The sequence below is a fragment of the Chenopodium quinoa genome, unplaced genomic scaffold (assembly GCF_001683475.1).
Source record: "Chenopodium quinoa cultivar QQ74 unplaced genomic scaffold, ASM168347v1, whole genome shotgun sequence".
NCBI lineage: Eukaryota > Viridiplantae > Streptophyta > Magnoliopsida > Caryophyllales > Amaranthaceae > Chenopodium > Chenopodium quinoa.
This window is the reverse complement of record NW_018744460.1, coordinates 2,277,048-2,291,357: the sequence shown is the minus strand read 5'-3', so window position 1 is coordinate 2,291,357 and position 14,310 is coordinate 2,277,048. Positions and strand designations below refer to the sequence as shown.

Here is a 14,310-nt window from a genome sequence, read left to right as displayed (position 1 = left end):
TCTTTCATATTAATTAACGGAATTTGGGTTTGTTACATGTCTAAGTAAATTAAAGTTCATTCCAAGGCTATTACGTACGATGCCATGTAAGCTAGTTCTAATACTCTTGCCATCATTTAAGCTGTATGATGTAAATCTTGTGTTAAAACACAAACCTTAACAACCTAAAAAAGACATATCACATCTTCATATCATTAAGTCAATAGACCTTTTATACATAGGCAAGCATGAACATGTATGCGTTTCCATAACATGCACTTACCCTAAAGTATTAGCTCACGCGAATCAAATTCAAGATCAGTTTTAGCTATTTTAAAGGTCAATTGAGCGTTAAACTATTTTTTTATTTGTGGATTATGCTATTGTTAATTGTCATTATGGATTCTTTTCAGGGGAACAAGAGACCAGATTTAGATGTCTACAATCCACAGACACCCATTGTTTCTTACTCGTATCACTTATAATTCTTCTGAATAAAAAATAGCCTCTAGCTTGATTCTGAATTTGAATGGCTAACCATATAGGTGGTTCATACAATCTTCTATCACATCTCCATTTAAAATGAAGACTAGTAATCAAATTACAGATTACAACATCAGAGTAGGTGTCCTAATAAGTGTTTCCACCTTTGATACAAATAAAAGAGAGTAAGGAGTCAAGTTATCAACAATTCAACATAGCCGACCCATAAAATGTTGTTAATTTGGATAATAAATTTGAGCCTAAATTGATTTTAGAAAAATAGTTTCAAGCTTTGTACATTAGATTTAGCCATGTTTAGAACAAAGCTCGCTTTTCAAACCCAAATTTTACTAATTTGGAAACAAGGTTTTCAGTCTAGTGACTCTAGTCATAAGCCCGACTCAAAACATGCTTGATTTTTTAAAATTGGTTTGATCCTTGGAAAAAAAAAAAAACAAACTACCTAATATATACGGAGTATTAAATTTTCATATGTTGACAAATTCACAATAACAAAAATAAAAAGACAGGACGTTATCTTAAGAATCTAACTAGAATTTACGATGTTGAAGTTGAAATACATTTAGTAATCGGGGCCAGGGCCACTTTCTTTGCTTGGTTTGAGTAAGTTACACTGAATAATTACAAACAAAAGGATTAATTAAATTGAAAATGAAAAGGAAAAGGAAATGTCACATTAAAGATTCCAAAGTATATACTAGTGTATGATTGGGTATCACATTGGTTTATTATTATATGACTCAAACTTATTAAAGTAAAACCTGCTTAATTAAACAAGATTAAGGCATATTTTGATCCTTTTTTCCAATTTAATTAATTTAAGCCAAGCGGCTAAAAGAAACACCTAATTAAATGGGAGAGATTCTTTTGCTTTAATTTTTATGTATTTATGTAATTTAAGTAATGTTAGTGTACATGTACGTGATTCTTTTCATTATACTTGCACTCTCTACTTCTATTGTATCGTGATTACCCTAAAAAGACAGTATTCCATCGCTATTCTTAAGTAGTGCATGTGGAATTACCAAAAATTGATGAAGTATCATTTCAAGGCAACTACTTACGTAGTACTTTCTCCGTTATTTTTTACTTGACCCGCTTTGACTTTTACACTATTCATCATTCTTTCTTTGACCGTCTTTTGTAAATAATATGTAGGAAAAAACATATTCAAGTGAGATCTTTTTGAATTCGTCTCAATAAATACTACTTTATAATTTTTACTTATGGAGAATTAAAGTTATTAATCATTGAAGTTTTGCATTAGCAAGCGTGATAAAAGAAATTTGTCAAGTAAAAAAAACAGAGGAAGTATATGCAATTATGTAACAGGTTTATTGTATACTTGTAATCCCTTTGTTGTTTGGTTGGATTAATCGAAATCGTAAAATTGACGCATATTTTTAGAAAAGTCATATGGTGACGGAATCTTACGATATAAAGTATAGTTAATGGGGTGTATCATATGATGTATAATTTCATTATTAGTGGGAGAGATAAACGATAGCAAAAATTAGTGCAAGTGGGTTTAATAGAAAAATTTAATAATAAAAAATAATACAAAGTATGTAAGACTCCGTAAAGTAATGCAAGTTGGGTTATGTGGGAACGAAACAAATTCACCTTAAATGAATAAACGTGCATTGATATTAGACATGGCTTGATCGATTTTATTTATTCTTATTTGGTTTGTTCTGATGTAATATGAATTAACAATATTTGCTCAAAAAAAAACAAAAAGAGGAAAAGGTTTAAATAGAATATTTGTATGATTCATGTTAATAATTAAAGCTGCAGCCCAACGATTTTTATACCTCCCACCAAACACGAGGTCGTGAGTTCGAAACCCATAACTCACACTTTTTTTTTTCCTTTTTGTTAAAACAGATCCTACAGCTAAAAGGCTCTGTTTTACCACTTTCCTCCAAATTCTCAAACCGACAAACCCTAACTCCTCTAAAAGGCTCGCACAACCCAGACGCCACTGCCCCGCTGCCCGCACGTAGATCGGCGACCGCCTCACCGTTCCCGGCGCTCCGCACGCCAGAACCCAGATCGGAGTCCAGGCCCTCCACCGTGTCACCGTGAGCTGTTGCGGATTTGCGCCTTTGCGGCCTTGCGTTGCCCACTTTGCCGGTTTCCTTTAAGGCTTTAATTGTATGTCGTCTTCTATCTAGTTCTATCTGGCCTTCTGGGTTAATAATATATAAAGTTTTTGGTTTCATGATTTTTGTAGATAATTACGTGAATACGTGGTGTTTGAATGTGTGAACGTGTGATGAACTTTAGCTATCAATTTTGGGTTTTTGGGTGACTATTGTCTATTGAAAAAATGGTTGAAATTGGGGTCTTGGGGAAGGAAGTATCTGATTTACATTTACTGATTTAGGGTTTGTAGATTGTAGAAGTAGTTCATTTGTTGAATTGTTGTCTGTTGACTTGAATTAGTGTAATTTGTATAGCCTGTACTTGAATTGTTGTTTGTTGAATACTTGAATTGTTGTCTGTTGAAGTGTTGAATGTTGATTGTCGGTTGAAGTGTTGATTGTCTATTGTTTTAGAGTGTTTATCAATGATTCAATGGAGGTTGTTTTAGAATGTACTACATTGTTCTCATGTTCTGTAATTAGTGTAATCTGTACATTGTTCTTGACTTCTTGTCATGTGTTATCGTCGATGTATTGCAGAAGTCGATTAGAAGGGGATAATCAGTGCTCGGTGCTCCACTGCTCCGTCATCCACTCATCCATATTTCGTGGCTCTGTAGGTGAATAACTGAATTTTTACTTCTTAATTTCATTTATTTTACATACTATTTGTTTTGATCTTGAATGAATGAATTCTTGATAATAAATTATGATGTATTGATTTTTATTATCTAAAAAAAAATCTGAAAAAAAATTGTATGCAATTGCAAAGATATTCTTCTTCTTAGTTTGTTGTATGCCTCTATTGCCGTATGCAAAGATATTTTTCTTCTTGAATCTTGATAAATTATGATGTATTGATTTTTATTATCTAAAAAAAATCTGAAAAAATAATTTTATAGTGATTGTGTGAACTTCTGTATTGCAGTATTGCCGTATTGGTGAGTGGTTTGCTTATTGATATTTTTTGGTTTATTTCTTTCTCGTATCCATTCTTTCCAGTTTCCAGTTAGCCTATTGTTGCTGTATTGTTGCATGTTGCTGTTAATTGGCGAGTGGTTTGCCGTATTGTTGTTGTTAGCCACTTAGCCTATCATTGAAACTGGTTAAATTCGTTGAGTTACTTTTGGTCTTTACATAAATGTATGCAAATATGCAATTCGTATAATTGTATGCAAATATGCAATTCGTACGTAATTGTATGCAAATATGCAATTCATTCAATTGTAAATTATGATTCTGAACTTTCGAAATTTCGAACCCCCTATTTGGAAATCCCGGAGACGCCATTGGTATGACTGTATGAGTTGTTTTTTTTTTTGGTGAAATTTCGTGATTTTATATTGTGGGTGTTTCAGGAGAGCTGATAAATGTGATAATTTGATTGTTTTCTGTTTTAAATTTACTGGGCTCTGATTTAGCCGATTTAGCGCTTGAATGTTGTGATTTGTGAATGTGAGTTGTGGCCGGATATTTGCCTATTTGAGCCCTATTATAGATTTATAGTATTATTTCTATTTAATTGATAATAGTTGTCCAACCTACGCGGTATCTAGCAGGTTAGTGCTGACCTCCATAAGCATTGTTCCACTAGTATCCTTTCTGTATTTTAATCTGGAACCTATCCTTTTAGTATTTTAATCTGGAACCATAATGATGATAAAGATAAGGACTTTAGAGTTTAAAGATAATTAAGGGGTAGGATAAAGATAAGGACTTTAGAGTTTAAAGTACCAAATTCCATTATTCAAGCAAAATTTGTTATATTTTAAATGTATGATGCCTTTATTGATTATTTATAGGTAGTTGTTAGATCTATGATTTGTATAATCAAATTAACCTTCTTATTAGCTATTGAAAATGGTGATTTTGTTGTTCTGAGTTTGAAATTTAGTGGGGAATTGCTAATTTGGAGATTTGGGGATGAAGGGTGGACTGAAATTGAGTTTAATGGGCATTCTTTTGATGATATTATTAGTTTTAATAACCTTTGAGCGAACCCTTCTTTATGCGGTCGATGGACAATGATGGGATAACCTATTAATCAAATCCTGGATCCGCCACTGCTTACGGATAATGGTAAGGGCACTTTTGATGGTGAATTTTCAAAAGGTCGGCCACAAGCTCACGTGTCACTGTGTCGGGCTTGCATGTCAAAGCCAATTTCACTAATTTTAGTTTGCTTTGTTGTGCTAATACATACTGTGTTATAGTGCTTCTCCCAAATAAAGACGACTCACGGCCAACACGCACATTTATGTGTTGTGCCATGTCGTACTATACTTTTTCATGCTAAATTGTGTCATGCCTTGCGTCGGGCCAACCCATTCTCATCTTTATGTAGTATACTGATATTGTCAATTGTCAATATTCTACTCACTTGACTCAGCGAGAACTGAATAAGTTAGAATCCGTACGTTAATAAGGAATTGAAAATCGACCTATCTGATTATATTCAACCTGAAACTGAACTAACCCGAATTTTGTTGAACCATATATGGCCCAATTCCTTATATTAAACTAACCATAACCTATAATACCCGAATCGTTTACAACCCATGAACCGTTTAACCTTTTACCAAAATCATTAATAACTAGAAATCATTTCAACACGAGGAAAACCCAAATATATCGTCTCATTTAACTTATTCTCCATTAGACCTGTATTATACTTCATCCGTTCTTTTTTACTTGACCCGTTTTGACTTTTACACTTTTTACCAGCCCTCCTCTCTTGACCGTCTTTTGTGAATAATATGTAAGGGAAAATATATTAATGTGGGATAAATTTGAATTCGTCTTATTAAGTACTATCATAATATTTAACTTTTATAATTTTTACTTATGGAAAATTAAAGTTATTAATTGTTAATGTTTTGTATTGACAAACGTGATAGGTCAAGTAAAAAAGTAAAAAAGAACAGAGGAAGTACATACTTATTAAATTACTATTGTAAATTTGTAATGTTATAACTAGGGGTGAGCATGGGACAGGTACCCGTACCATTAACATTATCGGTTCGGGTACCTGATAACTAATAACACTAAAAATGATATCCATTAGGCGAACCAATAAGTTCGGGTACTCGGATTTTCGGTTTGGTTATCAGGTACCCAATATGATATTCAATAATAAAAATTTAGACTTTATAAAATAGTTATTATGATATCATTCAACACTAATCAACAATAATATCACATGATCATGACCAAATTACTAATAATTACTAATCATTTAAATTATGAAGTGATTATGAAGTAAAGTAAGAGTTTAAATTTTGGATAAATAGATTTAAGTAGGAAAAAAAAAAAGAAAAATTTTCTTATGGAACAGATCGGGTAACCGTTAATTTTAAAATGATACCCAATAACCGTACCCGATAATAAATTATTGGATCGGGTACCCGAACCGTTATGATTATCGAAACGAGTACCCTAATTTTCGGTTTGGTTACGGCTCGGATTTTCGGTATTTTGGATAATTTTGCGCATCCCTAGTTATAACTACATCTAGTACAATTCACTTCATAGGGCTCAGCTCGTCACGTTAAAGACACATAATTAGGCAACCACCTCATTTATTCATTGGACAGATCTGACCCATTTTAACTGGGGCGAGTCAAGGCTTTTAATGAGGCTCCAACCATTATTCTAATTGTCAATTGTCAATAAGAAAAAAAAAAACCTGGATGAACGTACCTCTCTCTCAGTTCTCCATTGAAGCGCACTTGACGTTCTCCATTGAAGCGCCTTCTAATACTTGTATTCCCCATTGAAGCAGCTTCTGAGGTAATTTGTTGTTTCTTTTTGTAATCATCATATCAATTTCACAACCTAGGGTTTATATCTTTGATCTAATTTGATTTAATCGTCAATATAGTAAATTTAAGGTTTGAACATTTAAACTTGGTTCTAATTACTAACTAGAGAAGAAAATTATTAGCCTAATCTGATAATTGAATCAAATATGCATTTTCTCCCTAAAATTACTGATCTTATAATTGAATCAATTTTTGTTGCTAATGTCTTGCAGAACGAACCCTTTAATGTTAGGATTGAACTATAAATCGAAACTATGCTTAGGGACGACCCTTTTGATTGTTATTTGATAAAAATTGAATCCAATGTGCCTTTTCTCCCTAAAATTATGTGATTTTTCGATCGTGATTTGATAATTGAATCAAATTTGATAACTACTAATGTTAGGATTGAACTATGAAATTGAATATCAATTTTTGAATGTTGGGGTATCTGTTTGTTTCTGGTGTATTCGGCTGGGTAAAAATCATTTTTCTAAGGTTTTGCTATATTTCCTCCATTTGATCTGGTAATTAGTGTTGTAGTACTACTAAGTAGTGGTGTAGTGGTAGTGCTTTGTTTCTGTGTGTTATGGGCTTTGGCGACTAAATAAGGTGATCAGACCTAATTCAGGCAGCTTTGCATTGCATATGCTGGAGTATACAGCTTCCTTAATTGCTAAAATGCTTGAGCATGACTATTAATGTATCTGAATTCCGTGATCCTGGGTCTCATGGTTGATAGCAGTTGGAGAATCTGCTTTGCATCCCTTCATTATTCGCCAGGGTTCATAACATGTAAATTTGTTATTCATACATAAAATCATTCTTAGGGGGTGTTTGGTATAAACATCTTATCTTAAAGGGAAAGGATTCAAATGAGTAGGGGAAAGGGTAATGATAAACTTTACCTTTACATATGTTTGGTATCCTAGTGGAATGGAAACAATTTGAATAAATTGTGATTGAGTAAGGAAACGTAATTTGTTTATTTCCACTAGTTTGTCAGGGTAACAATTAGAGGTTTTTGTTACCCTTCGAAAATGGTATTTGTTACTTTTAACCCATACCAAACAACTAGAAATGGAAACAATTAATTGAATCATTTTCCTACATCTAAAATTTCTATTCCAAACACCCCCTTACTGCATACAATAGAATCTTTTCACTAACTATTAGATGTATAGGTATGATCATTAACTTGCAAAAGCACCATATTGTCACGACACACATTGCCCGAAGAGCAACCTTTTGGCAGAGATTACATAATGGTCCAGACACTATAGAGGAGCTGATTGACCGGCATTTGGTGAAAGAGAAACCATCATATGACGATGATGAAAATGAGCTCTTAAATCGGCAACGACTCACCAGCACTCGACGTGAGGCATTGGGTCTGTACAGAGATATACTCCGTGCCACACGGTTCTTCATGTGGCCTGACTCTCGAGGGGTGTTGTGGCGAGATATTCTTAGAGAAAATGCTCGTAAAGAATTTGAAGAGGCTCGATTTGAGAAAGATCCTGAAGTAATAACTCGGTTGTTGATTGGTGGAAGAGATGCTGTTCAAGCTGCTCTCGACAAGCTTGCTGAGAAACAGAGAGATCAAATAGAGAAGGATCAAAGTGGCAGAAGCTAACTATGTTGAACTTTAAACCATGTATGTATGGAATATGAATCGTGAATTTGTATTGAGTTGTATTAGCTGCCATAATGTAGAATTGTGCATACTGTTACCCAGCTGAATTCTATATTAGTAAATTTTTTCTCTTGAGATGAGAACTACACAACTACACTTGCCCACCCATATTTCTCTGTACAATTTCGTTTGTATAAAATCATGTGAAATTGGCTTTGGACAAGTTAGTGGGAATGGAGGGACTTTTATTATCTCTCAAACCAAGGTCGGTATCAAAATAATATAGTGTAAGGTTTGAAATTTTTAAGCTAGGTCCGGTCTGATCTTGCTTGTGTAGTTGAGGAAATTTTACACAAAATCTGAACCTTAAAAACTCAAACAGAGACGTGGCTAGGAGGGAAGTCAAGAAACCAGAAAAAGAAGTGTACGAACAAGATAATTTTCTAAAAAAAAAAAATAGGAAAAATTGCCCGGAATAATCCCACTTTTGGGGCATCCGTCCAAAATAATCCTAGCTTTGGGTTATTTTTATATAATCCGACCTTTATACTCAATTTGCTCAAAATGGTTCCAAGTGACCTATAAATGGTTGAGTAGGTAAATTTTTTTTATTAAGTTTAATTTACACGTGTCTCCACGTGATTGGTCGAAAAATAAGTTTTTAATTTTAATTTTGTTTTAAGAGATGATAATTAGTAATTAACATTAATTAATTAACTATTTTAAATCATTTTCAAAAAAAAAAAAAAACTAAAATTCAAACCAGAACTTGAGTCTAATAGATCAAATACTGAAATGCTATTAGTATATTACCGAGTAGGATAATCTAGTACACTGTTAATCTGTTATGCAACTATACTAAATTGAACAATTGCTCATATAATCATATTAGTCAATCACTCATGTAGTCATATCTAATTAAGTAATTTGTATTTATGTACTAATCTACTAGTCAATTCTATCATTTATAAGTTTACACGATTACAAGTGTATTGCTTACAGACACAACTAAACTGATATAAATATAATCATATAACAAATCCGTAGTACTTCTAACTCTCTAAGATATGACGTCATTATATTATTATATGGTCTTCGATTTTTTATTAATCGCAACGCTAGACATTTTTATGTTAACCGATTCACATTTTATAATTTAAATAACCTTTCTTTATTTTTTTGATCTCCAGTTCTCCATCTTCAAATCTTCCTCCTCTTCAAGCCGTCAAAGCTCAAAGGTAATTTTCTGTTTGTTTTTTTTTTTTTTTTTTTTTTTTTCATTTCAGTTTTTTGTTGTTGATTTGTTGTTTGACGGGATTTGCACGTCTTTATTTTTATTTTTAGTTCTGATTTATATTGTTGTTTTTTGATGAGCAGCGGGAGGGGTGATGAAAAGCAAAGAAATATTGGGTAAAGAGCAATTACTCAGAAATTCACCGAATATCTCTTTTGAGCTGAGGAGATTCAAATGGTTCTCGACAAAGGAGGAGGTGCTGGGCCTGCTTCTAATGGCGTCGATGTGGTTGTTGCTGCCCGGCCGAAGGCGAAGTTGATGGTTGGGAGGGAGTAAGGATGGCGAGGATGCTGATCAAGCAGGCTAAGTTGTGGTCCAGGCTTAATTCGGTGATCATTAGAGAAAGGCCTAATGTAAAGTGTAGTGATGTTGCTGGGTTGGAGAGTGCCAAGCAAGCCGTTTATGTTTCCTCAGTTTTTCACCGGTTAGTTTGTCACTTTTTTATTTTATTTTCACAATTTGATTTTGCAATTTGTTTGAGAATTGTTGGTTTTGGTATTGAACTTTTGGTTTTTGATATTTGATGTTTAGGAAAGTATGGTGATTTGGGGTTTATTCTCTTTAATTTAAATGCTTTGATGAACTTGGTCAAATATATGATAATGTAGAAGTTAGAATTTGAAGGTTGGAATCTTCTTTTCTTTGGAGTTTTTCATAAGGTTTGAGGCTATTGTATAATTTTTTTTGCTTTGGTAGTTAAGTTATGGTAATTTTGGGAAGTAGGAAAATATTAACTTATTCTGTTTGCTTGGTGTAGGACAATTTGAATTGCTCCTTTGGTGCTTAATGCCCTCAAACTGATAAATGATACATCTGAAGTTAAGTTGCAGAGGGTGATCGAGGACTCCGATGCTTTGTTCAAAATGCCCAAGTTGCTGGAGAAGGTTGGGAGAAGGCCTAGAGAGGGCGCGGCAGCAAGGGGAGAGGCTTCCCAAAATTCTGGAGATGCCTTGGAGATGGTCTATAGAGGCCTCTCCAGACAAGGCCGCAGGTGCGGCGTTTAGAGGAGAAGGCGCGACGAATTTAGATTATGAGTTTTAATCTTTATTTTGTAATCTTGTTTTCCTAGATTGTAATTTACTAATTTAGATTATGAGTTTAATGGCCTAGTGTGCGGGAGTGATCTAGGTTGTTAGGCAATTTTCCAATTCTATCTACTTGACTAATTAAACTATCAATAGTGTTTGTTTGCGATTGATTAATGCTAGTATAGAGATGTGTATGGTTAATTCTAAATGATTTGGATGTGCTCATTGAGGTGTGTTTAATGCTTGCTTTCACTTTGCTAATTGAATGCATGATCTAATTAATTAATAAACATATGCGCATAATAATTATGTTTTAAATAAAAGAAAAAATAAAACACATATGTGCATACTTAGATTTCATTTAAAATACCTTTTAACTTGGTTTTAATCTTTTCTTTATAGTAAGTGGTTTGTAAACAGTTCGATTTATAAGCGGTTCGGTTTATAATTAGTTTGGTTTATAAAGGGTTTGGTGCAAACGAGTTGCAGTTTGTTAACGGTTCGGTGTAAACAGTTTTTATGTCAGCTCAAACGGTTTCGGGTTAGAAACAGTTCGATTCATTTTCGGTTCGGTTTAGATTTGGTTCGGTTCTTAAATGGTTTAACATTACTCGAATCGATTCGGTTTCGGGTTTATTAAAATACGGTTCAGGTCGGTTTTCGGTTTCAAAAAATCGGTTTTTAATCGGTTCGGTTCTCATTCGGATCGGTTTGAACCAGTTAGGTTTCACCAGTTCGATTCGGTTTTTGACAGTACTACTTATAATTTAAACTAAAAGCTGTAGGTTCAAATCTTATAAGAACCACATGAATTGAAAATCGGATTTAAATGAGAGAGTTGCCACATGGCTTAAAAACAATAAACATGGATTTCCTCCCCTCCTATATTATTCTCCATATCTTCAAGAATAAGTCTTGTGTACAACGGGTGTACATGAATTTTATTGTAAAATGATTAATTTGAGCGTAACTTTAACTATTTTTATGGTAACTTTAACCACTTAAAGGGTAACTTTTAATTTATCGTTGGTTTGAATTTTATTTTAATGTGTAATTTCTTATAGATACGTGGTTACATACTATAAAGACTAATATGATTAATCTAATACATTATAAGTTTTTTTGTAAGATAAAATTTATTAATAGAAAAATAATAACTTTTCCAGTATAAAGGGTAACTAAGTACTTTTAACATAACTTGAACCCGTTTTCCAATAAACTAGATGAAAGCCCGTACGATGCACGGTTTTTTCATCTAAGATTTTTAATTATTTGATTTATTGTATTTAATAATTTCAGATAAAATTACAAAAGTTTAATATTTATTTTTTTACAGTAATTTATAATAAATTTATTAAATATAAATAAATTGTAAATATGATATTTTTTCTGTTATATAAAGTCTTTAATGTGAAATCATAAATTTTTAATAACTTAAATCCTAAATCATTATTCATTGTTTTACCATATCTTTTATTTCGATAAAATCACCAACCTTATCCACAACCAACCTACTACATCAATGGATAAATTGAATCGTGAAATGGTAGCCAAACTCAAATTGATATAAATTAAATCTTTACATTCATATAAAATAAATCAACATATTTACTAATAAATGAAAAATTGTTGCGATATAAAATCAAATCTATGCATTGGAATTATTTCACCATCTCCAAAAATAACCAAAGCCATCCATATATTAAGTATACAACATCTAATCGTATGCCATTACATAAACAATAATCATTCAATATCCTAAATAAATACAATGTAACTAATAATTACAAATATAAATTTAAACATAAGATTTTAAAATTAACCTGACATCGATGACCTAAAACTAACATAAAATTACTAACACAAAATTCGTTTGATGGGGGTTTTGTATTGATACGAAATTTTATTTGTGTCGTATGATGTGTTCTGCATGTAAAAAAATATTTAGTAAATAAAACATAAACGTATAATCGTTGAGTATCCCAATTTAATACAATATAAGTAATAATTAGAAAAACTAATTTAAACCTAGGATTTTAAAAATTAAGCTAAAAATTACCCGGCCATTGATGACCAAAAATTAACACAAAATTCTCTTGATGGGGTTTTTTATTGATACGAAATTTTGTTTGTGTCGTATGATATGTCAATTATAATGGTAGGTATCAAAAATTTTAATTTAATTATAATTAACGAATAATTTGTATTTCTTATCATAAATACTATCAAAATTTCTTATAATGATAGGTATCAAACTTTATTAGAAGTGTTTATCATTTAAATGTTTTTTAGTATTTTTTTTTTGGATTTCTTATACTCGTAGTATTGAATTAATAAATTTGTTTTTTCCTATATTTTTACTTTTTTTTTAATTCGTGGATTATAATCTATGTGGCATTAAAATTTTAGATATATCAAATCTAATTCGTTACTTTTATCCAGGTGGTGATATAGTTTTTTAATTCTAAAATAAAATACAAATAATTCTTCTTATTGGTCAAAATAAGTATATTTCTTACGTGGCGCTTCGAATGGTCTTGTGTTATATATGCATGTAAAAAATTATTTAGTAAATAAAACATAAAAATATAATCGTTGAGTATCCCAATTTAATACAATATAAGTAATAATTAGATAAACTAATTTAAACCTAGGTTTTTAAAAATTAAGCTAAAAATTACCCGACCATTGATGACCAAAAATTAACACAAAATTCTCTTGATAGGGTTTTTTATTGATACGAAATTTTATTTGTGTCGTATGATGTGTCAATTTATAATGGTAGGTAACAAAAAATTTAATTTAATTATAATTAACAAACAAATTGTATTTCTTATCATAGATACTATCAAAATTTCTTATAATGATAGGTATCAAACTTTATTATAAGCGTTTATCATTTAAATATTTTTTAGTATATTTTTTTGGATTTCTTATACTCGTAGTATTGAATTAATAAATTTATCTTTTCCTATATTTTTACTTTATTTTTTTCTTTAAAATAATTTAATTTGTGGATTATAATCTACGTGGCATTAAAATTTTAAATATATCAAATCTAATTCGTTACTTTTATCTAGGTGGCGATATAGTTTTTTAATTCTAAAATAAAATACAATCTTTCTTCTTATTGGTCAAAATAAGTATATTTCTTACGTGACACTTCGAATGCTCGAAAAATGCCTACTTTATTAATATATACTAGGTGAAAGCCCGTGTGATGCACGATTTTTATACATAAAATATTAAAATCACACAAAAAATAATTTATGTAATTAGATCATACTCATAACATTTTGATTAATTTGCTATTGTTTGTTAAGGATAATTTTTTTAATTAATTTATGTAATTTATTCCCCATTATAAATAACTTTATAAGAACATTAATAAAATAACAAAAAATATTAGATACACATAAATATAGATAAGAATCATTATTAAAAAATAATAAAAACATGTATTCTATTATTTATCTTTATTCGATTGAATCACCAATTCATTCATAACCATATCTACTGCGTCTAATAAAAGTGGATAAATTCAACACAAAAATGTTAGCAAAAGTAAAATTCATATGAAATTAATTTTTACAATTTTATAAAATAAATCAATATATTTACTCAGAATTGAAAAATTGTTGCAAAATTGATCTAAAAATTGTAATTGTACAAAATCAAATCTATGCATTGAAAGTTTTTTTATACATAAAATATCAAAACCACACAAAAAAATAATTTATGTAATTAGATCATACTCATAACATTTTGATTAGTTTGCTATTGTTTGTTAAGGATAATTTTTTTATTAATTTATGTAATTTATTCCCCATAATAAATATTTTGATAAGAACATTAAAAAAAATAACAAAAAATATTAGATGCACATAAATATAGATAAGAATCATTATTAAAAAAATAATAA

At 30.9% G+C, this 14,310-nt stretch overlaps 1 protein-coding gene and 1 long non-coding RNA gene across 3 annotated transcripts; both read left to right on the top strand.

Annotated features, from left to right (window-relative positions):
* The first annotated feature begins 2,354 nt into the window (after positions 1-2,354).
* On the top strand, positions 2,355-8,376 carry LOC110697234. 2 transcript variants are annotated; one of them, XM_021874593.1, is made up of 4 exons: positions 2,355-2,640; positions 3,171-3,250; positions 6,224-6,419; positions 7,615-8,376. In XM_021874593.1, the coding sequence occupies exon 4, from the start codon at positions 7,617-7,619 to the stop codon at positions 8,064-8,066; it is 450 nt and encodes a 149-aa protein (XP_021730285.1). In that variant the 5' UTR covers positions 2,355-2,640; positions 3,171-3,250; positions 6,224-6,419; positions 7,615-7,616; the 3' UTR covers positions 8,067-8,376. The 2 variants fall into 2 exon arrangements, with proteins under 2 accessions (XP_021730285.1, XP_021730284.1); XM_021874592.1 differs by lacking the exon at positions 6,224-6,419 and having other exon boundaries at positions 2,359-2,640.
* A 723-nt stretch (positions 8,377-9,099) lies between these two features.
* LOC110697233 lies at positions 9,100-10,613 on the top strand. The gene is made up of 3 exons (XR_002506471.1): positions 9,100-9,304; positions 9,444-9,784; positions 10,118-10,613. It is a non-coding gene; the product is annotated as an uncharacterized LOC110697233 (long non-coding RNA).
* The last annotated feature ends 3,697 nt before the right edge of the window (positions 10,614-14,310 follow it).